The sequence below is a fragment of the Neoarius graeffei genome, chromosome 1 (genome assembly GCF_027579695.1).
Source record: "Neoarius graeffei isolate fNeoGra1 chromosome 1, fNeoGra1.pri, whole genome shotgun sequence".
NCBI lineage: Eukaryota > Metazoa > Chordata > Actinopteri > Siluriformes > Ariidae > Neoarius > Neoarius graeffei.
The window spans coordinates 4,050,941-4,074,413 of record NC_083569.1 but is presented as its reverse complement, the minus strand read 5'-3'; the positions used below and the strand labels follow the sequence as shown (position 1 = coordinate 4,074,413).

At 41.3% G+C, this 23,473-nt stretch overlaps 1 protein-coding gene across 1 annotated transcript in view; it reads left to right on the top strand.

Annotated features, from left to right (window-relative positions):
• prkag2b (protein kinase, AMP-activated, gamma 2 non-catalytic subunit b) overlaps positions 1 to 23,473 on the top strand; it is a 70,213-nt gene that overhangs the window by 22,618 nt on the left and 24,122 nt on the right. Inside the window, exon 2 of the mRNA XM_060928356.1 lies at positions 11,989 to 12,229. Coding sequence (XP_060784339.1) covers positions 11,989 to 12,229 — 241 coding nt within the window. The remainder of the gene's footprint in view (positions 1 to 11,988; positions 12,230 to 23,473) is intronic.

Below are 23,473 nucleotides of genomic sequence, written 5' to 3'. Positions count from 1 at the left end.
GAGACTTGCTATGATTGGTGCACTAGTCCAGCAGCAGAATCAGAACCTCCTCAGATTGCAACAAGCTGTTGACAGAAGGAGAAGAGAGAGAAGAAGGAGAGACAGAGTTGTGTGGGTCAGACAGTGGATACTGAGAAGGCCTGAACATGGACTGTATGACAAGCTGATGGTGGAGCTTCTATCAAAAATCTATCAGAACTTGTATCAAAACGATCCGTTCAGCTCCGTAGTCACAAGCGGTATGCCGCTAAACCAACTTTATACCCCCGCCGAGCCAAAGCCCGCATGCACAGAACGCCGCTATACCAACGCTCGCGTCACCGCTAAACCAACGCCCGCTACCGCTCGCTAACGTTAAAGCAACGCCGGCTTCAGCGGTGCACCGCTAAGCCAACGCCCGTGTTTTCGATTTTTTTCCCATTTTGTGCGCGGTGACGAGCGTTGTCGAAATTCGGCCCTCCCTCCCTACCGTTCAAGGAACGCTCCAGCAAAGTTCGGGCGGTGTGACCGGGGCCTAATAATGCAGAAATGAAATATGCGCATGCGTGAAAATGTACTTCCTTTTCCTGGTTGTCATGGCATCACCAAGCACCGGGAAAACAACGTGGATGAAGACACCAGTGTTGCCAGATACTGCTGACGTTTTCCAGCTCAAAATATGTTCAAATCCGCCAAAATGCACTTAAAACCGCCCAATCTGGCAACACTGGAAGACACGCAGTTCTGTTGTTGTTGATATTCGCCATTTTGGAAGCGCAAAATACCAGGATGCAAATTATGCAATGCCCGTATGTAATCAACTCTCCTCACGCGTAGCGAGTCTACCCCTGTAGCGTTCAGACGTCCCATTTTATATCGGTGCTGCCCCGCAAACTAGCATTTACTCCGGAGGAAATTTCTTAAACCACCTCCCGAGCAGGGTTAGATTTGCACCAGTTTAAGCAGCTTTCAGGGGCTACACCGCTATAACTTTGTACCGTGTGAACGCTCTACCGGGAGTAAAAGTTGCCGTGTGAACACCCCTTATGTTAGCTTACCAGATTTACCTCACACTGTCTACCTTGTTGAATTAGCTAGCTACGGCTAGTTTTTGGTCAGTTATTTGAGGTTGTTTCTACCACATGCTGTTTACAGCTTTCATTACGTTCAGGATATTTGTAGATTATCATGCTGTTTTTGTTTTTTTTTTTGCTTTCTCAAGCTGCTGGCTAGTTATCTCCTTTATTAGCTTCACGTTCTAGTGCTAGCATGTTACTGTTTAACGTTAGCTTAGTAATGGTGCCAGGTCTGTATATAATCACAGTGCCACGGAGAACAGGATAAAAAGACAGGATTCATACATGTCAACCTTTGGTCAATCAAACCTGCATAACCAACCTCCAAAATCCGTATTTCCCTTATAAAATCCATATAAGATGCAAATTAAAATAATTTACCTAAAATTTAAATGATAATTAACAATAACAATGATATATCCCAGTTACTTTTTATTCAATATTAATAACAATAAACCTTCAGAATGAATACAAAGCTCCAATGTTCGACAAAAACACAAAGTGTCACTCTAATGTTCTGAATTGTACTCCATGACAGCTTTTTTAGCGCTCTGCACCAATACCTCACGAGGCTGCATGTCACAGCAAGTGTCTGTGTTGATCTTTTCAGTCGCTAGTGAAAGTCGCTCAGGTGGAAATACGCTTTTCAAACAAAATGTTACTTCCCGGTTGGCGGGATTCTCGCAATGCGGTGTGCGCATTTATCAAAAGTGGAACGAAGTCTCGCTACCACAAGATAACGCGCGATTTCATAAGACTCTTTACTGGCTGTCTGTGGTGTACAGTACGTTTGTAAATGTTATGTGCTCTTTTATCATCGTGGGAATTGATTATAGCTCTAAATAAATATTGAAGTTTTTTTAAAGAATCCGTATAACTTTATTTGTACGCCCGTATACTACGTTTATTGAATCAAATCCGTATAAAATACGGACATTCCGTATAGGTTGACATGTATGAGGATTCATGGTTGTAAAATGTATGTTCTTACACACACACACTTAGGGTTGCCACCATTCAGAAATGAAAATAAGGGACGCTCACCACGGCTCCTTGGGGCCATGACCACCACGGGCACGACTCCCATGGGGTGGCGTGCCCGCAGCAGTGGTATGTTTTATTTTGTAGGTGTTTTTAGTAAAGGGGTGATCAAGAAAGCAATTACTCATACTTAAAGCTTGAAATGCTTTATTGCCAATGCTGTAAAAATGTATAATGTACAAGTGGGCAACAATGAACTTTTAAAATATACAGTAGACCCCCGCCTATTCGTGGTTCAGTATTCGCGAATTCACATATTCGCGGGATTTTATATAGAACATATCTCCTATACATTCGCGGAAATCTCAGCGATTCACGGTCATTTGCGGTGAACATATTGAACGTTTACGCACTGCTACATTCTCGGAGCCGAATGCTCGCTCGCTATTGGCTGAAGTTTGAATGGCGGGCTGCTGCTCATTGGCTGATACGAATGAGCGCATTGTACAGTACAGTCTCGCGGTTCCCGTAGTTCAGACTTGTTCACGTGTTGTGCGTTCTTGGTATTTTTGAATAATTTTTACGCCCTACAATGGCTCCTAAACACTCTGCGTCTTCTAAGGCTCCTGCCAAGGAACCTAAGTGCCAGAAGAAGGTAATGACGCTGCAGGAGAAGGTAGGACTTCTCGATATGCTAAAGGAAGGGAAGACTTTTGCGGCAGTGGCTCGTCACTACGGGGGGGGGGGGGGGGTTACAAGTATTCGCGATTTTGGCTTATTCGCGGCCATGTTCGGTCCCTAACCCCCGCGAATACTGAGGGCTTACTGTAATCTAAATATATTGAGAACTTAATATCACTGTACATGTAAGTGCATAACTGTTCTTGGTGTAGGGACTCTCTTTGTGAACCTTGGGGACATTTTTACTTAGAGAGGAAAACAAACATGTATGTCTGTTTACAGTTTGCTCTGTAGTCGTCTCCACTCATGCTGTCCAGCCAAGGATGTTTCTCTTCCCAGTCACGTCTGTATTTTTGTAAGCGTTTATGCTTTTGAGGACGTGGTGGAGTCCCGGGTGCAGCAGACATTTTTAAAAGGCCCGGGTTTTTTGAGCAGCGCCAGTGTGTGTTGTCTGTCTCTAGGCAACCGTGACGGCACCACACGCAGACACAGACGCACAGAGAGTGACACAGAGGGGCGGGGTTTGTGTCCTGGGTAGATCCCGCAACGGAGTATTTCCTGTTTTATTTTGTTCATTATTGTTAGATTTAGTGTTATGTGTGAGACAGACATGTGTATTGGACATTTATGAAAATACGGAACAAATCGCGTCCCGTATCGGTTCAATACGGGACGCAAGATTTAATCGCCAAATAAAGGACGATTCCGTATTTTACGGGACGGGTGGCAACCCTACACACACTGCTAATTGTTGGTCAGTTTATCATGTTGTTGTGACGTTTTGGCATTTGGCGCGTCTGAGCTTTTTACACCACGATGGTAAAGTGACATCTGGAGATGTTCTCATTTTAATTTCTCACTTCAGGTGAAACGACTAAATATTTCCAATGACTCGTCCTGTACCAGTCTTGTGTTCGTCCAATGAAATGCTCTGTAGAATGCAACAGGGGCGTGTCTCGCTCTAAAGTAGCAGCTCATTATCGATAAACATGGTTGGAAAAAAAAAAGTTTCTCATGAAACTCACTCTATATTCACCAAACTTGCTAAGTGAGCAGGAGTGGAGCGTATCTCGAAAGTCATATAAAGCACTCGAGCGCTTCTTGACTTCCTGTTGCAAAAGGAAGTAGGGCAACGTGCAGAATCGGGTCACAGTATGCGCCGTTTCATGGAGACTGTAAGTCAGAAGGAAGGAAGCTCACTGGAATCCTAGCAGCTGTTTAACAAGTACACACTTCTCAGGAGCACTTTTTCTCATTGAGCTCGTGATTGCGTTTGTTCTGGATCAAGCTCGGTGTTTGTAGGAGAAACAGAGTTGTTTTGGGAAAGCAGAGTTTCCAGGCTCAATGAGTATAATCCAGGCAGTAGTCATCTTTTATATAGTGTTGTGTTTCCTGAACGTTCACATATGCGATTTGTTAAAATCATTTACCACTCAGTTCCTATAAAAGACATTCAGATTAAAATGTGCATTTGTGTAGATGGATAGCTTGATAGACATAACTAGACATAATACTATATGCTGGCTGTCTGGCTCAGTAGATAGATGGGTAGATGGATGGATGGATGGATGGATGGATGGATGGATGAAATGATGGACGTACTATATGCACATACTCTGTACATAATATATTCATGTATATAGCCCAGGAGTAATAGGGTTATACCCGGAACAAATTAGTAACGAGCTGAAAATTTCAGAATATGTTCAGAATACCTTTAGGAATAACATACTAAAAGTCCCCGGAAATCCCCCTTGTGCTCTCTGAGAAATTCAAGATGGCGTCCAAAATGGCTGCCAAATGGAGATCTGCCCATATCTCAGGCCCAAAACAAAATATTAATGCAATTAAAAGGTCAGAATATATGTTTTGTAGGGTAGGAGAGTAAATTCCAACATGTGTGTATTAATTACATTGTGTATTAACATTATATAATAACAATGTACACATTATTATAACAGCTTATTTGTGTATAGTGTGGATCCATTGGTTACTCGTTCACTCCGTATCATCCTATTCTGTTCACAAAACAACAAACACAATTACTAGGGGTTGGAGCACTTATTTTCATTAATATTAATTAAAGTAAATTGGTGGTGTAAAATGAAAAATGGTATGTTAAAAGGTCATGCTGAGTTCAGTCATTTTTTGTCCGAACACACTGGCATTGCTAGTAGTAAAGACTGGCGCTAGAAACTCAAAGATGAATTTTTTTCCACCCTTAAACAAGCTTGAATAAATTCCCTACTTCATTGATGGTACAACAAAGGTCCAAGCATTACAACTGAGGCACTGAGAAGTGTTTAAGTCTACTCATTGTTTATAAGCAAGAGCTTTTATCGAGGCAGAACTTTTTGTCATGAAAGTCGCCGGAATGTTGAAGCGTACTGAAACAGCTTGCCATTGTAGTTTTAGAAGATAGAGTTCTCAAATTTAATTTCCCTTTAATATTTTATCAAAGCTTAAAGATGCACTAAATATTAAGGAAATTGATGTCTAATTGTTGTCTTACATTATGTTCATGTATGTAGGTAGCCTACTAAGCTAATCTGTCAATCATGTCAACCATCAAATTCCATGTAATTTCCACATTAATGACCTTGTAATCTTGGTTAATTTTAATTTTAACAGTGTGACAATGGTGAATTTGCATTGCTTGTATGAGAGAACATATAATTTAACATTTTAATTGCATTTATATTATGTTTTATCCCTGAGATATTGAAAAATCTCCAATCGGCGGCCATTTTGGACGCCATCTTGAATTTCTCAGAGAGCACAAGGTGGATTCCCGGGGACTTTTAGTATGTTATTCCTAAGGGTATTTTGAACATATTCTGAAAAATTCAGCTTGTTACTAATTTGTTCCGGGTTGGACTCAATTTTGAGCTAATGCTCTTGGGCTATATAGGTGAGTTTTTAAGCTTTTATTTTCCAGCCTCCTGGATGGATGAAAGGATGGATGGATGATTAATGGATAGATAGATAATGCCAAGTTTTGGGTACCTGTATTTAAAAAAAAAAAAATTAGAATTTTGGTTCTGCTTATCGGTTCTGTGATGGCCCTTTTATTATTGCAAACAAAAGCTAGATATCTGCAAGGATGTGTGTAGCTATCTGCCCGGACCTGTCTACTGACTATGTCACGCATATTTGTTTAGATTCAAGCTAGCGTGCATGGCTAACATCACAACGGTGTGAAAGATGGACTGCGGTAAACGGTCAAAATTTATATTGTGTTTTGGACTATTTTGGAATCGAAACAATGAACTGATAAGAACCGGAATTGATAAAATTAAAAAGATTCTCGGTGCTAATGAATAGGTGGATAGATGGAGTGACAGACAGATGGAATCACGGAAAGATGGATGAATGAATGGGTGGATCTCTGGAATGATGAATGCGTAGATGAATGGATGGAATGAAGAACGGATGATGGAATGATGGATGGCTGGAATAATGAATGCCCCGATGTATGGAATGACGGAAGAATGAATGGATGGACTAATCGGTTATGGAATGATGGATGGATGGAATGACATGAAAGATGGCTGAATGGACAGATAGATGGAATAATGGGTGGATGAATGGATGTCTGGAATGACGGAAAGATGAATGGATGGAATAATGGATTATGTAATAATGGGTGGAATAATGGAAGGATGAATGGATGAATGAAATGATGGAGTGATGGATGAAGGACGGATGGATGGATGGATGGATGGATGGATGGATGGATGGATGGATGGAATGACAGAAGGATGGAATGGATGGATGAATAGATGATGGGTGGATGGATGAACAGATGGAATGATGTGTGGATGGCTGGAAGGCATGGCTGGGTGAACAGATGAAATGACGGCTGGATTGAATGATGGAGTGACAGATGAAGGGCTGGAATGAAGGACAGATGAATGGAAGGAATGATGGGTGGATGGACAGACAGTGATGTACACAGTAAATAAAACTCAGCTGGAGTCCCTGCCCTCATTAATCCCCCACAGATCCAGACCGGAGAGAATAAATGACCTGTAAACAAACACAGTTTCTAACGTAGTCTGCCGAAATGATTTCTTTCACATAGAACTATCTGGAAACACTAACGTACAAAACGGTGACGTGATGGATGTGTAAAGGCCACTTCTCGTGTTCTTGCCCTTATCCTGCAGCTCGACAGCGGCGTCCCAAAGTCCAGAAATCATGACCAAGAAGTGTTTTTTCATCCTGCTGTGCTTTCAGTTAATATTAACACCTGTTTTGGATTTCTCTAAGAAAAGAAGTGTGATTTTTATCTTCCAGTTTTTGAAATAACAATAAATCACAGTGGGCGGCATGGTGGTGTAGTGGTTAGCGCTGTCGCCTCACAGCAAGAAGGTCCGGGTTCGAGCCCCGTGGCCGGCGAGGGCCTTTCTGTGTGGAGTTTGCATGTTCTCCCCGTGTCCGCGTGGGTTTCCTCCGGGTGCTCCGGTTTCCCCCACAGTCCAAAGACATGCAGGTTAGGTTAACTGGTGACTCTAAATTGAGCGTAGGTGTGAATGTGAGTGTGAATGGTTGTCTGTGTCTATGTGTCAGCCCTGTGATGACCTGGCGACTTGTCCAGGGTGTACCCTGCCTTTCGCCCGTAGTCAGCTGGGATAGGCTCCAGCTCGCCTGCGACCCTGTAGAACAGGATAAAGCAGCTAGAGATAATGAGATGAGATGAATAAATCGCGGTTCCTGCTAGTGATACAGACTTTCACTTTCTGACCCTCGTGTCCTGATTTCAGCTCAAACTCGAGTTGGCTAATAGCAGCTAAAAATGATAGAACTTTTTTTTTGGGGGGGCCAATCAGATTTTTAGTTTGATGCGCCACTTATCTCAGTTTGTGTGTGTGTGTTTGTTTTTTCTCTCACACTGCCATGTTTATAGAGTCCTGAAGTCAAAATTATCTCGTAATCAGAAGGCAAATAAAATCCAGGCCAATAAAAACAGCCTTCAAAAAAAAAAAAATCAATGTTAGGATCATAAAAGCTTTGAGCCCGTGAGCGAATAAAGTCCTTGAACCTGCGGTAAACGTTTGAAGGTCATTTGAGCTTTGAGGGCTTGAGTTTGTTTTTGTTTTTTTGAAATGTCACACTGGTTAAAAAAAAAAAGTGATCTATAATGAAAACAGGACAAAGCATTGTTGTCCTCTAATATAATATACAGTTTTTTTAAAAAAAATAACGTAAATGTGCCATAAGGTTCAGGAGATGGAAAACATTTGCTATTTAATATCGTTATAGACGACTCTGAGTGAATTGATGGAATCAGATTGGTTGGTTGAATTTTGGTGGTACAAATGACCTTTGACCTTGAGCCTAGGATGAGGTGGGTACGGTATGTTGGGGGGGGGTCTCTTGCCGTTTCCAAATTGAATTAAGTGCATAGCAGAGATGCCAATCACTACGATTCGTGCGTAGTCACTACGTTTTTGACAGTAGCACTACGAGGCTACGACCGTTTATTCAGTTTATATGGGATTCATATGATTTTAGCATGGATGCGGTTCGAAACGCGTGAATCTATAAGGGTTCACGATATTTTGCCGGTGTTCGGTACATTTGAGGCCAGTTATTGCTTGATAATTCAATATTTTGACTGTATTTATGGTCAAAGTTTGCTTCGATGGGCGCCGCCATCTTTGTTGACAAGCGTTCTGCGCATGCGCGAATTAATTATCGATGCCGCGATGGAATGTCGAGCAGCCCGTGTCACTAGGTATCGAGGGGCTGTCGGGGTGTTGTAACCTCACAAACATGCTACTAAAGAAAAACTGTTGGAACTGAAACAGTCATCTTCTGAAGTAGCCCAGGAGTAATAGGGTTGCAGTAATAGGGTTGGAGTAATAGCAGTAATCTGAGCTCAGTATCAATGCGCTGCCGAAGCGCGCAGAAGGTGTTAGTATGCCTGTCATTATAGTGCGGACTTTCCATAGCATAGAAAATCGCTACGTTTCAATTTGTGTAACTGAACTTGTTTCATATCACTGGTCATATAAACCTATGTAAACAGGAAAAATGCGGAAGAGTTTGGTCGCATCTAACTACAGCCCCAAAAAATACCATTGGCCATGCTGAGCCTAGCTACATTGCTAACAGGAGTGACAGCGCGTCTGACTGCGTCTGACTGACTGGGAGGTCGCGCAAAGCTCGGACAGGTACGGAGCAGCTCGTCTCAATTCAGATAAGAGCATATTTCATTATTGAAGTACGGTGGACTGTTCCTTTAAATGAGAAGCATTATGTTTGGAGAAAGGAAAACACTGCATTGCAGCATAAGAACCTTATCCCATCTGTGAAACATGGTGGTGGTAGTATCATGGTTTGGGCCTGTTTTGCTGCATCTCGGCCAGGATGGCTTGCCATCATTGATGGAACAATGAATTCTGAATTATACCAGCCAATTCTAAAGGAAAATGTCAGGATATCTGTCCATGAACTGAATCTCAAGAGAAGGTGGGTCATGCAGCAAGACAACGACCCTAAGCACACAAGTCGTTCTTCCAAAGAATGGTTAAAGAAGAATAAAGTGAATGTTTTGGAATGGCCAAGTCAAAGTCCTGACCTTAATCCAATCAAAATGTTGTGGAAGGACCTGAAGCGAGCAGTTCATGTGAGGAAACCCACCAACATCCCAGAGTTGAAGCTGTTCTGTACGGAGGAACGGGCTAAAATTCCTCCAAGCCGGTGTGCAGGACTGATCAACAGTTACCGCAAACATTTAGTTGCAGTTATTGCTGCACAAGGGGGTCACACCAGATACTGAAAGCAAAGGGTCACATACTTTTGCCACTCACAGATATGTAATATTGGATCATTTTCCTCAATAAATAAATGACCAAGTATAATATTTTTGTCTCATTTGTTTAACTGGGTTCTCTTTATCTACTTTTAGGACTTGTGTGAAAATCTGATTATGTTTTTGGTCATATTTATGCAGAAATATAGAAAATTCTAAAGGGTTCACAAACTTTCAAGCACCACTGTAAGTAAGGGGAAGCAGGGCCAGGGATCACATTCAGTGCGTTTACATGCACATAGAGAAAATCGAATTTCTGCCGTAGCTCGACTGAAATTGAAGTTCTAAATGCCATGGAAACACCTTAGCTCGGCTGAAATCGAACCGAACTTGATTTCTCGTAATCGAGCTACGCGACCTAGATTATGCGATTGTAGCCGAGCTACTTAGTGCATGTAAACCCTATCAAGCTACGGAGTCGAGCTACTTACTTCAGCACTGCCCCTTCTGGAAGTGACGAGTGACGAGACCACAAGCGGGAAACACAACAGCCTCGGTCGGCATGACAACGGCATGAATCTTTTCTTTTTGTGGCATTGTTTGCACTGGTAAAATTTAGCTCATTTACTGTATCACCAAATACATCTGTACAGCTGTTGCATAGCTGTGAATTGTGTACATAAACAAGTCACTGTGTGTGTGTGTGTGTGTGTGTGTGTGTGTGTGTATACACATGTCCAACATCTGAAGAATGCCAATAAAGACAAAACAATTGAACTTTTTGTGTGTTTATTAAGACATAAGTTAAATTGTAAGCAAAAATATATATATTTTTTGTAAGCAAAAAATGGACTTTAGAAAAACATACAATTGTGCAAAATAAGTTGTCTTACAAAACAGTGGTCTGCGCAGGACAGTTTGTAGCCATACAGTCTGTTAGAGCAAGCCTAACAGCTTGAGCACAGAACTTGTGAACACGGAACTGCCAGTGTTGCCAGATTATGCGGTTTTAAGTGCATTTTGGTGGATTTTAACATGTTTTGGGCTGGAAAACGTCAGCAGTATCTGGCAACACTGCTGATAACTTTGTTTATACTCTTGAATAGCTCTTCTTCATGACGACAACCGGAAGTGTACCAACACGATGGGGCGTGTAGCGCCACCTGTGGCTCGGGTGCACAATGTACCTCACACAATAGCTCGATTTCCTTGTGTGCATGTAGGATTGGATTTCTCTGGCACCCCTGCTGGGACCCTTAGCTCGATTTGGATGTGCATGTAAACGCACTGAGAGACTGATGGGCAAAGCATTTATTTTGTAACAAGGCTACTTCAAATTTGCAGTTTATTGTTAAGCCACTTTATGTAGGCGACTTGTCAATGTTCTCTGACACTCATTATTTAATTTGTTTTCTGTAGTTTCATCAGTTCCATTTCCATTAGGCTGCTACGTCTTTATTGTGAATAACTTGGGCCTGTTACCTACTGAAAGATTTTGGATATTATATTTTGTGAATTTGTATAAGCTGCTTGCAATGTTGTTATCCAATGTGTGTGTGTGTGTGGGGGGTGTTCTTAAACCTTGTGTGTGAGGTTAATGGCATAAAACAAGTGCAATGGTGTTTTACATTTGCTCAATGCATTAAATATCCATATCCATCTAAAATGTGTGGTGTCTAATTACACATAGTTAACAACACCTATTTGAATGGCACACTAACTAACAAGAAAATTTCTAATTGGCACTACATGGCAAAAAGGTTGCCGACCCCTCTCTATAGTGTCTGTAGTTCGTTATAATGTCCGGTTTATAATTAATCACATGAGGTTTCTTTTTCTGACCGTAAATTTGTTTCAAAAGTTCTAAATCAAAGATTCGTAAATTCTGGTGTGTTCACGCAACAGCGCCTCCTAGAGGATAAATACTTCACCCTGAAATTTCCATTTGCGTCGTCATTTTCTCGCTGATCCGTTTCACAGCAGAACATACGGTTTCCATGACAACCGCAGATTTGTTCGACATTAAATTAGCTAGCTGGCTCGCCCAGCGTGCAGGTTCTGTTGCCGAAAGTTTCCATGCCGTCTCGATATCCTTTTAAAAATTTGCATGTGAAAACCCTGCTGCGTGTTTTGTGACATCAAAAACTACACTAATATAGCCTCGTCCTCCGAATCAGTTTTGTATAGGTAGACGTACAGGAAAACTTTTGTTGATGTTGTGCAAATAAGAATCAGCCGATCGAGACGAGTTTAATATTTTAAAAATGACGTGAAAAAATGCTTTGCTGATCCATTTGAGAAATTATATGAAGGAAAAATCTACCTGAATACACCGCTCGCTTCATTTTCTTTTTTTTTTCCCCAAATTGACATTACTTCATATATTAGAGTGGTCACTGTTCGTTCATACGGAGTCCTTTTTTATTCCCTAAGAGCGCTACTGATTTTGATAAATGTTGGGTTTCTGTTTAATAAATGAGTTGTTGTTTTTTTTTTTCTTCCCCCGTCCAGGTGGAAGAGCCCATCTCACCATATACATCTAAAGGGTTTTCATTGAGATCTCCACTACCTCAACCTGTGAGCCCCATATCAGCTCCTCACTGCTCCCGGACATCTCCCAATTCCCCTAAAACCATCTTACCCCACCACCAGGACTCTTCTCCTAAATCCCCCCACCGTCTCAGCTTCAGTGGTATCTTCCGCTCGCCGTCTAATCCCTCCAGCATCAAGATCTTCTCCAGATCCCGGAAAGGTGAGAAAGAATGCTTTAGTCAAGGATTCTAGCTTAACCTCCTGTCAAAGGAAGTTCGTGTTGCAGACGAATCATGGCATCAGTCAGGAACATAATAAATGAGCAGCGGCGTCTGGACATAATTCTCATCTCGTGAAGAAAAAAAAAATCGGGATTGGCGCCTTCATCTTATCTCCAGGTTTAACTGGCTTTTGTCTTTTAATCCAGCACTCGTGGATGCTTGGATTATTGATAAGTTGCTCATAAGCTCCTGGTGACAGAGTTGCACTTTTTCTCCATATGGAAGAGAAATATTATTCACAGTCGCATTATCCAGTGTCAGCCAGATGAGGATGGGTTCCCTTTTGAGCCTGGTTCCTTTCAGGGTTTCTTTCTTCCTCATGTCTTCTCAGGGAGTTTTTCCTTGCCAGGGGCTTCAAAGTTTGGGAGAATAGCAGGGTACAAATAATTTACAGCAGGGTGCAAAATGGTAAAATGTCTGCCAGCGGCAGACATAATGCACGCAAAGCGTGCAGGGATAGATAGATAGATAGATAGATAGATAGATAGATAGATAGATAGATATAGAGAGAGATAGATAGATAGATAGATAGATAGATAGATAGATAGATAGATAGATAGAGATATGCAAGTATGAATTTTTCATGGGGCGGGATGGTTTGGAACAGGCCATCTAAAATTGGGATAACATTTACCCGGGACGGGTATTTGAGGCGGGTCGTCTAGCTTAAGCTTGATTAGCGTTGTTACGCACACCAGTGTTTCCCACAGAAATTTTGGAGACTATGGGGGAGGTGCGGGGGTTGTTTAAAATTGAGTGATATGTTAAATATTAAGTTATTACTGAAAAACTATTGATTAAAAAAACAGACACTGAGAAATGGTCCTATAAACAACTTTACCAATATAAAAGATTACCAGGACTACAAAAATGCAGAAAAATAGGCTTTACTTATCCAAATGCACCTGTTGGTTCAAAAGTTAAAGTGCAGAGAACCTCACAGCACAACATGAAGTTACCTTAAAATATAATATAAATGCCTCAGCTTTCATGTAAGAAAAAAACTATTAATACTAGTACTGTGTGCAGGCAGTCTCTCCTGAAGACTAAACTAAACAATAATTATAAACTAATAAAATAAATGGCTCAGGCTTCATAGAAGAAAAAAACTATTTGAACAGAATCTCACAGTATGATGCTGAAGCTGCCGAAACAATGGAAAATAAAATACCATTTTGGCAAAAACGTTGGCGTCCATTAATTTCTTGTATTAAGTAAAAAAATATGTTGCCAGATACTGCTGACGTTTTACAGCCCAAAATATGTTCAAAACCCGCCAAAATGCACTTAAAACCGCCCAAATTCGGCGGGAAAACGCGCAGTCTGGCAACACAGGCGGCGGTAATGGCTGCACTCGTGTCGAGGATGTAAACACAGTTGACGCGGCAACGGACATACATGACATAGTGGATGTAATTTACGTTCACAACTTTTTTTGCTGTCAGAAATATTTAATATTAAATTTTGTGACTCGACTGACAATAGCCGGCGGCATAACAAGCCATAGCCGGTGATTTGCCGCCGGTGACCGGCTACTTTTGAGACCGCTGCCTTGCCATCATGGCCTTTGGATAAATGTCTAAATGCAAACTATACATTCACCATCCACTTTTAAAAGCAACTTGTTGATTCTAAGATCCCCGTTCTTGGCTCCAGGAGTGGAACCCAACGTGGTGTTCTCTCTCTCTCTCTTGCATGCCGAGATGCTTCTCTGCTCAACATGGTTGTAAAGAGTGATTATATGACTTCCTGTCCATTTTCCTCTGACTTCTTTTATCAACGAGGCGTTTGTTTTTTCCACCCACAGAACTGTCGCTCACTCGATGTTCGTTTTTCGCACCATTCCGTCTGCGTAAACTCTAGAGACTGCTGTGTGTGAAAACCCCAGGTGATCAACAGTTTCTGAAATACTCAAACCTCAATACTCATCTGGCTCAAAACAACACCCATGCCACAGTGAAAGAAAGCAAGCCACACTTCACTGTGAGATCACAATGTTTCCCATTCTGATGTTTGAACGTTGTGAACGTTAACCGAAGCTCTTGATTTGTATCTGCATAATTTGATGCACCAAGGGATCGGCTGATTAGAGAACTGCAGAAAACAAAATAGCAGGTGGATGTATGGGTGCTCCAAATAAAGTGGCCACTGAGTGAGCATTCAGAATTTTTATATATTTCTCGAAAGCTGTTTTGTGATGTCCATTGTTACAAGCGATATACAAATAAAACTGAATGGAATTAAGTTTCCTGCGAGAGAGTTTTGTCGCCATTCGCGCTGATGTAACCGTAACGTCTGGTGCTGGACTTGGCGTAACAACTTGACTTGACCTCCTTTCATAGTTTACCGTACAGCCTAGCTGGCTCGATTTCTTTTGAATTTGAGATCAGAATTTTTGCTGTGCTGAGGTTCAGTAACTTCCTGTTTTGGCAGACGTTTGAAACTTTGAAAAGGAAGTGCCCTGATAACGGTTGTGGCTTGCAAGCCTTTGATTTGTTTAATGGTTGATGCAGCACATGCAGAGAAACCAGTGGCGTATTTTTAATTGTATTCAGATGATGCATGCTTTCGGTGGAACGGCTGTTGCTGTCGAAAGCTCACAGGTAGACGAGTGGCGAGGATGGAGAGTGGCTCTGTATTTCCGTTTTATGACACTGGGTCTTTAAGGGTCTTTAAAGGTCATTTGTGGTTCAGGTTACGGAGAGCATGTGCTTGTCACATTTCTGCGAACCCATGCATGAGTTAAATAAGTAGTATTACTAAATATATAGCAGATAATATGTTGTTATTATTTCTAAGTTTGTAATGTTATAACTGTGCTGTTAAGACTAAACATGTAGTTCTAATATTATTAAATACACAGTATTGTCACAAACACCAGGCATGGAACGAGATGATGCAAGTGCAGCTCAGTGGTGTTTTAATAAAAGTTTAAAAAGGCAAACAAATCCCAAACAATGAGCAGAGGTGTGGTCAACAGACAGGCAGAGCTCAAACGATAATCCAAGACGCAGTATCCCTGAACAGGCGTTGGCAAATAACAGCTTGGTAATGAACAGCATGAACCAGAACAATACTCCACAAAGTGTGTCTGAGTGCAGAGTCCTGAAGGGTGTGGGTGTGTGTGTGTGTAGTGATTGAGAACAGGTGTCCATGATTAGTACTCAGGGGTCATGGAGTCGTGTGAAGCATGGTGGCAGTTGTAGTGTGAGGAATGTTGTACAGTAAATGAACGTCTAGGTAACGGAGAACAGACAGTGGATGTGACAAGTATATTGTGTTTTTGCTGAATGTATAGTTATTATTACCAGGTACGTATGTACCGTATATAATACTCAGAGGCTTTATTGTAAATACGCTCATATCCAGCGCTAATACTCAGGCTTTGTTGTTAATACGCTCATACCCAGCGCTAATACTCAGGCTTTGTTGTAAATAGACTCATATCCAGCGCTAATACTCAGGCTTTGTTGTTAATACGCTCATATCCAGCGCTAATACTCAGGCTTTATTGTAAATATGCTCATATCCAGCACTAATACTCAGGCTTTGTTGTTAATACGCTCATATCCAGCGCTAATACTCAGGCTTTGTTGTTAATACGCTCATATCCAGTGCTAATACTCAGGCTTTGTTGTTAATACGCTCATACCCAGCGCTAATACTCAGGCTTTGTTGTAAATAGACTCATATCCAGCGCTAATACTCAGGCTTTGTTGTTAATACGCTCATATCCAGCGGTAATACTCAGGCTTTGTTGTTAATACGCTCATATCCAGCACTAATACTCAGGCTTTGTTGTAAATAGACTCCTATCCAGCACTAATACTCAGGCTTTGTTGTTAATACGCTCATATCCAGCGCTAATACTCAGGCTTTGTTGTTAATACGCTCATATCCAGCACTAATACTCAGGCTTTGTTGTAAATAGACTCATATCCAGCACTAATACTCAGGCTTTGTTGTTAATACGCTCATATCCAGCACTAATACTCAGGCTTTGTTGTTAATACGCTCATATCCAGCGCTATTACTCAGGCTTTATTGTAAATACGCTCATATCCAGCGCTAATACTCAGGTTTTGTTATTAATACGCTCATATCCAGCGCTAATACTCAGGCTTTGTTGTTAATACGCTCATATCCAGTGCTAATACTCAGGCTTTATTGTAAATACGCTCATATCCAGCGCTAATACTCAGGTTTTGTTATTAATACGCTCATATCCAGCGCTAATACTCAGGCTTTGTTGTTAATACGCTCATATCCAGCGCTAATATTCAGGCTTTATTGTAAATACGCTCATATCCAGCGCTAATACTCAGGTTTTGTTATTAATACGCTCATATCCAGCGCTAATACTCAGGCTTTGTTGTTAATACGCTCATATCCAGTGCTAATACTCAGGCTTTATTGTAAATACGCTCATATCCAGCGCTAATACTCAGGTTTTGTTATTAATACGCTCATATCCAGCGCTAATACTCAGGCTTTGTTGTTAATACGCTCATATCCAGCGCTAATACTCAGGCTTTATTGTAAATACGCTCATATCCAGCGCTAATACTCAGGCCTTATTGTTAAAATACTCATATCCAGCACTGTTACTCAGGATTTATTGTAAATACACTCGTATCCAGCACTAATACTCAGGCTTTATTGTAAATATGCTCATATCCAGCACTAATACTCAGGCTTTGTTGTTCATATACTCAGGCTTTATTGTTAAAATACTCGTATCCAGCACTAATACTCAGGCTTTATTGTTAAAATACTCATATCCAGCACTGTTACTCAGGATTTATTGTGAATACACTCGTATCCAGCACTAATACTCAGGCTTTATTGTTAAAATACTCATATCCAGCACTAATACTCAGGCTTTGTTGTAAATACACTCATATCCAGCACTAATACTTGGGCTTTTGTTGTTAATATGCTCATATCCAGCATTAATACTCAGGCTTTGTTGTTCATATACTCAGGCTTTATTGTTAAAATACTCATATCTAGCACTAATATTCAGGCTTTGTTGTAAATACGCTCATATCCAGCACTAATATTCAGGCTTTGTTGTAAATATACTCATATCCAGCGCTAATACTCAGGCTTTGTTGTAAATACGCTCATATCCAGCGCTAATACTCAGGCTTTGTTGTAAATATGCTCATATCCAGCACTGTTACTCAGGCTTTGTTGTAAATATACTCATATCCAGCGCTAATACTCAGGCTTTGTTGTAAATATACTCATATCCAGCGCTAATACTCAGGCTTTGTTGTAAATATACTCATATCCAGCGCTAATACTCAGGCTTTGTTGTAAATATGCTCATATCCAGCACTGTTACTCAGGCTTTGTTGTAAATATACTCATATCCAGCGCTAATACTCAGGCTTTGTTGTAAATATACTCATATCCAGCGCTAATACTCAGGCTTTGTTGTAAATACGCTCATATCCAGCACTAATACTCAGGCTTTGTTGTAAATATGCTCATATCCAGCACTGTTACTCAGGCTTTGTTGTAAATACGCTCATATCCAGCACTAATACTTCGGCTTTATTGTTAAAATACTCATACCCAGCAATGTTACTCAGGCTTTATTATAAATGCGCTCATATTCAGCACTAATACTGAGGGTTTTTAAATGCATTTTTGTATATTATTAGTAATGTACTTAAATCTGGCCCCCAATACTAGGCTAGGTTTTGTTTTTGGATGATGTAGTGGGCAGTATGTTTTTGAGGATTTGGTCCATTGTTTTCCCTTAAACGTATCCGCGAGTTCCTGAAGTGACGCTGTTATGACTCACTCTTCCCTGCTCCTGACTCAAGGCTCTGTTTGGTTCTGGTGAGAAGAATATTCCGACCTTTAGGCCAGAGAACATGCAGATTTGGTTAAATGACTTTTCCCTTCCTTCGTTCCAACTGAAGTGGATGTGCTTTGAAAGCTGTGGGATTTGTTTCTGGAAACATCTCCAAGGACATGCTCCAGTTGGCCGGGTTTCAGTTCAACAGTTTTTATTCCAGGAGCTGATGGGAGACTTTTTTTTTACTCCAACATTTCAGTGCCATTTTTCACAGCATGCTAACAGTTTGCAGGCAGCTGTGTGATGCGCACTTCACTAGGGTCTGTTAGCGGACTTGGCGGAGACCAGAAATGTACTGTAATGCAAGAGTTTAGGATGGAATAGCATCTGAGGATTTATTGAATGCTCCTGCTACTAAAGTTACCCGTATCTTCTAATGCATAAAGTAATTATTATGTTGAGTAGTTGGTAGAAATCCAGATGATGCATGCTCAGAGGTGGACCTGTTATGATTGTTTCTAATAGCATTTAAAAAAAAAAAAACAAAGGAGAAAAGAAAGCTTGTTGTTTTGATTAATATGAATTAGCTAGCCAAGAATAGCTATTGATGCATTATTATCTCTGTGGCCAGTTTGAGGATAAATATCGGAGAAGCTCAGGACAGTTATAGCCAGGTCAAGTTATAATTTTCTACTTGTCTGCTTAACGTTATTAGCATAGAGATAGTCATGGAATGTTCAACACATGGCATGCTAACAGAATCTTTAGCGTTTTTGTGACCGTGCTCACTCAGTGTGAACAGGTGTTTCAAAATCAACAACTTGGAAGTGTTTACTTTCCCCGAAGTCGGCGATGGCGTTTCCCAGAAAGTGTTGCATTATGTTGCCTGGTTCATGGAATAATCCTTGGGATACTGTTAATGAATTTCAGAGGTTTCTTTGAAAGAGAGTCAGCCCAGGCTATTTTTACACCACCCAAGTGTTGCGCTTGGCTCAGCTGGAGTTTCACGGAAAGCTAGCATGCTAGTTACACATTACTGCAGAAGACAGTGTTGCCTGTACAAGCATGTACATACTGTATGGTACACACCCAGGTCGTGGAGCAGCTGAGGAGGTACTCATGACGGTGAAAATAAATAAGCAAGTAATAATTTTTAAAAACCCTCTTTCAGCTAGCATGAGCACAGCAATGGTAATGGGCTCAAGTCCAGTGCTGTAGTCGCATGCATGTTCCTGTGGTAGTGTGTGTGAGAGTATTGGAACGAGTTAAAGGTGGAGTACGAGGATTTTTTTTCAGGAGTATTTTTTACCATATTGCTTGAAAAGCTCCTCACACCCATGTTGCAAGCAGTACAATAGAAGGTTTGACCCAAAAACAAAATATTTTAATCCAGTCTACAGTGTAAAATAAAGGAAAAACGCCATCCAATCCTATCGAGGTAACCACCTCAAAATGATTGGATACTGACACGTCAATCAGACTGAAGCCCGCGACCCCAAACTCCCCCACCCCCGCCCCTACCCTTGCACGTACAGCAGTGGCGGCTGCTGGTTTTTAAAACAGGGGAAGCCCATTTTACGCATTCATCGTAAAACCTGTAGGCCGGATATCAAAGCATAGAAAGGTGTGCCCCATTAGCATAGTGAACTAGACAACCCTACCTAGTGGCAGAAAGTATTTTTGCTTGTACATTTCATGTTATAGTCTGGCTTGCCAGGCTAGTGCCTCATATCCTTAATCAAAAATATCAAACATCCAAAAATCACTGGCTATTCAACGAAGAGCCTTGAACATCATACCCTGATATGCAACACAGAGTCTTTAACACAACACCCAGCTGTGCAACACAGTCTGGAAATTCATAACCAGGTAGGCTGTGCAACACACAGAACCTTGAATATTATACCCAGGTATAACCTATAACACAGAGCCCACCATTCTCTTAACATTACTGAACAATATACACACTTCACATTCATGAACATGAACACTATTTATACACAAATTCTGCCCTCCGCTCCTTTTCCAGAAAATGGTCTGTGACCCTGTCATACCAGCTGGTTGTGCTTTCCAGAGACTTCACCAATTTCTGTTAGCAGCTAGCACTGCAGATCCCAATAAGGCTCAAGCTAGCCTACAACCAGGTTGAACTACAAATGAAATAAACGAGTGAATTCGCGAATGATCAAACTGATAGAATGGATGAAAGTTAACGGAGCACAACGAGTAATATTTACATTTATTTACAGAGTAATGTACAGAGACATCAATGAGAAGAAACGTTTATATGAAAAGAAATTCGGACAGCACTTTGGCACACGACTACACTTTCTCGACATCCGCTAGGGACTGACTGATCATACTTCCGTGTTCCTCGCCGAAGTACCGCCCTCCTCATGTCTTTCAAACACTACCTCCAATAATCCTTCATCAGCCCGGCTTCTTGTCCCTCCCACTGTCTCGTTTAGTCCCAGAGAAGCCCGGCTTCCCTGGAAGTGAGGATTTTGTCGATTTTAACCAGTAACAACTAGCCGAAATTGGCTGTTCAGAGCCGTCTCGTAGACTGCAACGGATACCCGGCTGCCAGCCATAGAGCCCATTGAAATAAGAAAGGTTACAGCCAGTGTTGCCAGATTGGGCGGTTTTAAGTGCATTTTGGCGGGTTTTGAACATATTTTGGCTTGAAAACGTCAGCAGTATCTGGCAACGGTGATTCTCGTAGCGAACTGCAAGTTCGTCAGACATCACTCAAATAAGTTATAGGATAGTTATGAACGTAAATACAATCTTGGGCATATATTATGTTTTGCAAGTTATTGTTTTAATGAGAATTCAACATCGTAGATGCCGCAGTTTGGGGAGAGAATTTTAGGGGAAGCTCGGCTTCCCTTGTTGTCTCTGAGAAATCGCCCCTGGCGTACAGTATGCGCAGGGACCACTCCAGGTGAACTAAGCCATTTCAAAGCAACAGATAGATAGCCTACCATACTAGCCCATTTTATCTAGATACTGGCCTACAATAATTACATAACACTATGGCAGAACAGACGCACACAGCTGATCAAAAAAGAAAACGAATATCTGTATTCAAAAAGGCAACTGCCAGGAAACTTTATGAAAAAGGACGAGTCAAGACCAGAGTGAACATTGGCGCAGCGTTCGACCGCTGGCGGCGACTCAAACAACAAAATGGACTTCAAACCGATGCAATGGTGGCCCTGTTTCTACTCGATAGGTAAGATAACATTATGTATTTATTACATTTTCAATGCGCGTTCATGTGCTTTGGAGGCGGGGGGAGGAGGGGTGGAGACGCGGGGGGTGGGAGCATGGCGAGGGCGGGTGTGTTTCTTTTCAAAATATGGCTTGCGGGAACCGTTATTCCAAAATCTCGTACCCCACCTTTAACTCTTTGATTTAGCTGAAAATTGAGAGTTGATTCAAATACAAGTTTTTTACGGAAGCTGAGAGAGGCCCTTCATATAATCCTTTTTTTTTTTTATTCACCTTGTTATTCCGAGATAACGACATAATTAATTCAGGATGTCGAGAAAACAACACAACTAATTCAAGATCTCGAGAAAATAAAACAATTATTTCATGATCTTGAGAAAACAGCTGAGATTTCTAGCAGAGCTGCGCCCCCTGTGGGTCAGACAACGAAGACTTAGAAATTGGCGGACATGTAACAGAGCAGAAATGGCTTTTTACGATGCCTTGAGAGAAAGAGGGGGGCCAGTCTTCTGCGGAGGTGCCGCGGACTAATTTTGAAATTATCCCTTATTAAAAGACTTAATGCAATCTCTCCCTGTGTCAACCCCTGATCAAAATATTGCCTTATTAGGTGATCGATTATTCCAGACATTCTAATGACCAAAGTTGCGTCTATACGGAATGAGAAATAGCCCCAAAGTCAGCATATCACAAGTCTCTTGGCGCACCTGAATGAACCATTTCTCAGCTGTTTACTCGAGATCATGAAATAATTGTCTTGTTTTCTCGAGATCCTGAATTAATTATGTCGTTATCTCGGGATAACAAGGTGAATAAAAAAAAAAGGATTATATGAAGGGCCTCTCTCGGCTTCCGTAGTTTTTTCACAAGCAATGGTGCGAAAAACAAATGCCTTGTTGAGAGGTCAGAGAAAAATGGAGAAATTGGTTTGAGGTTTTTTGCCAGGAAGGATGCAGTAACTCGTTATAATCGCTCTTTACAACCGTGCTCAGCAGAAAAGCATCTCAGCATGCAACCGAGAGAGAAGACCACATTGGGTTCCACTTCTGCAGCCAAGAACAAGTTCTTATTAAAATGGCCAGTGAGCGTACATCCTCTGTTACTGCGAACAATGTACAAACAGCATAGAGCGGATACAACACCACATATCAGATTCCTGCTAAAAAAGAAAATTGCTACCAATTATTTCCCCCTCCAGCCCAAGACTTGTGCACTGTTTTAAATAATTATTTATTATATACAACCCCAATTCCAAAACAGTTGGGACAAAGTACAAATTGTAAATAAAAACAGAATGCAATGATGTGGAAGTTTCAAAATTCCATATTTTATTCAGAATAGAACATAGATGACATATCAAATGGTTAAACTGAGAAAATGTATCATTTAAAGAGAAAAATTAGGTGATTTTAAATTTCATGACAACACCACATCTCAAAAAAGTTGGGACAAGGCCATGTTTCCCACTGTGAGACATCCCCTTTTCTCTTTACAACAGTCTGTAAACGTCTGGGGACTGAGGAGACAAGTTGCTCAAGTTTAGGGATAGGAATGTTAACCCATTCTTGTCTAATGTAGGATTCTAGTTGCTCAACTGTCTTAGGTCTTTTTTGTCGTATCTTCCGTTTTATGATGCGCCAAATGTTTTCTATGGGTGAAAGATCTGGACTGCAGGCTGGCCAGTTCAGTACCCGGACCCTTCTTCTACGCAGCCATGATGCTGTAATTGATGCAGTATGTGGTTTGGCATTGTCATGTTGGAAAACGCAAGGTCTTCCCTGAAAGAGACGTCGTCTGGATGGGAGCATATGTTGCTCTAGAACCTGGGTATACCTTTCAGCATTGATGGTGTCTTTCCAGATGTGTAAGCTGCCCATGCCACACGCACTAATGCAACCACATACCATCAGAGATGCAGGCTTCTGAACTGAGCGCTGATAACAACTTGAGTCGTCCTTCTCCTCTTTAGTCCGAATGACACGGCGTCCCTGATTTCCATAAAGAACTTCACATTTTGATTCGTCTGACCACAGAACAGTTTTCCACTTTGCCACAGTCCATTTTAAATGAGCTTTGGCCCAGAGAAGACGTCTGCGCTTCTGGATCGTGTTTAGATACGGCTTCTTCTTTGAACTAT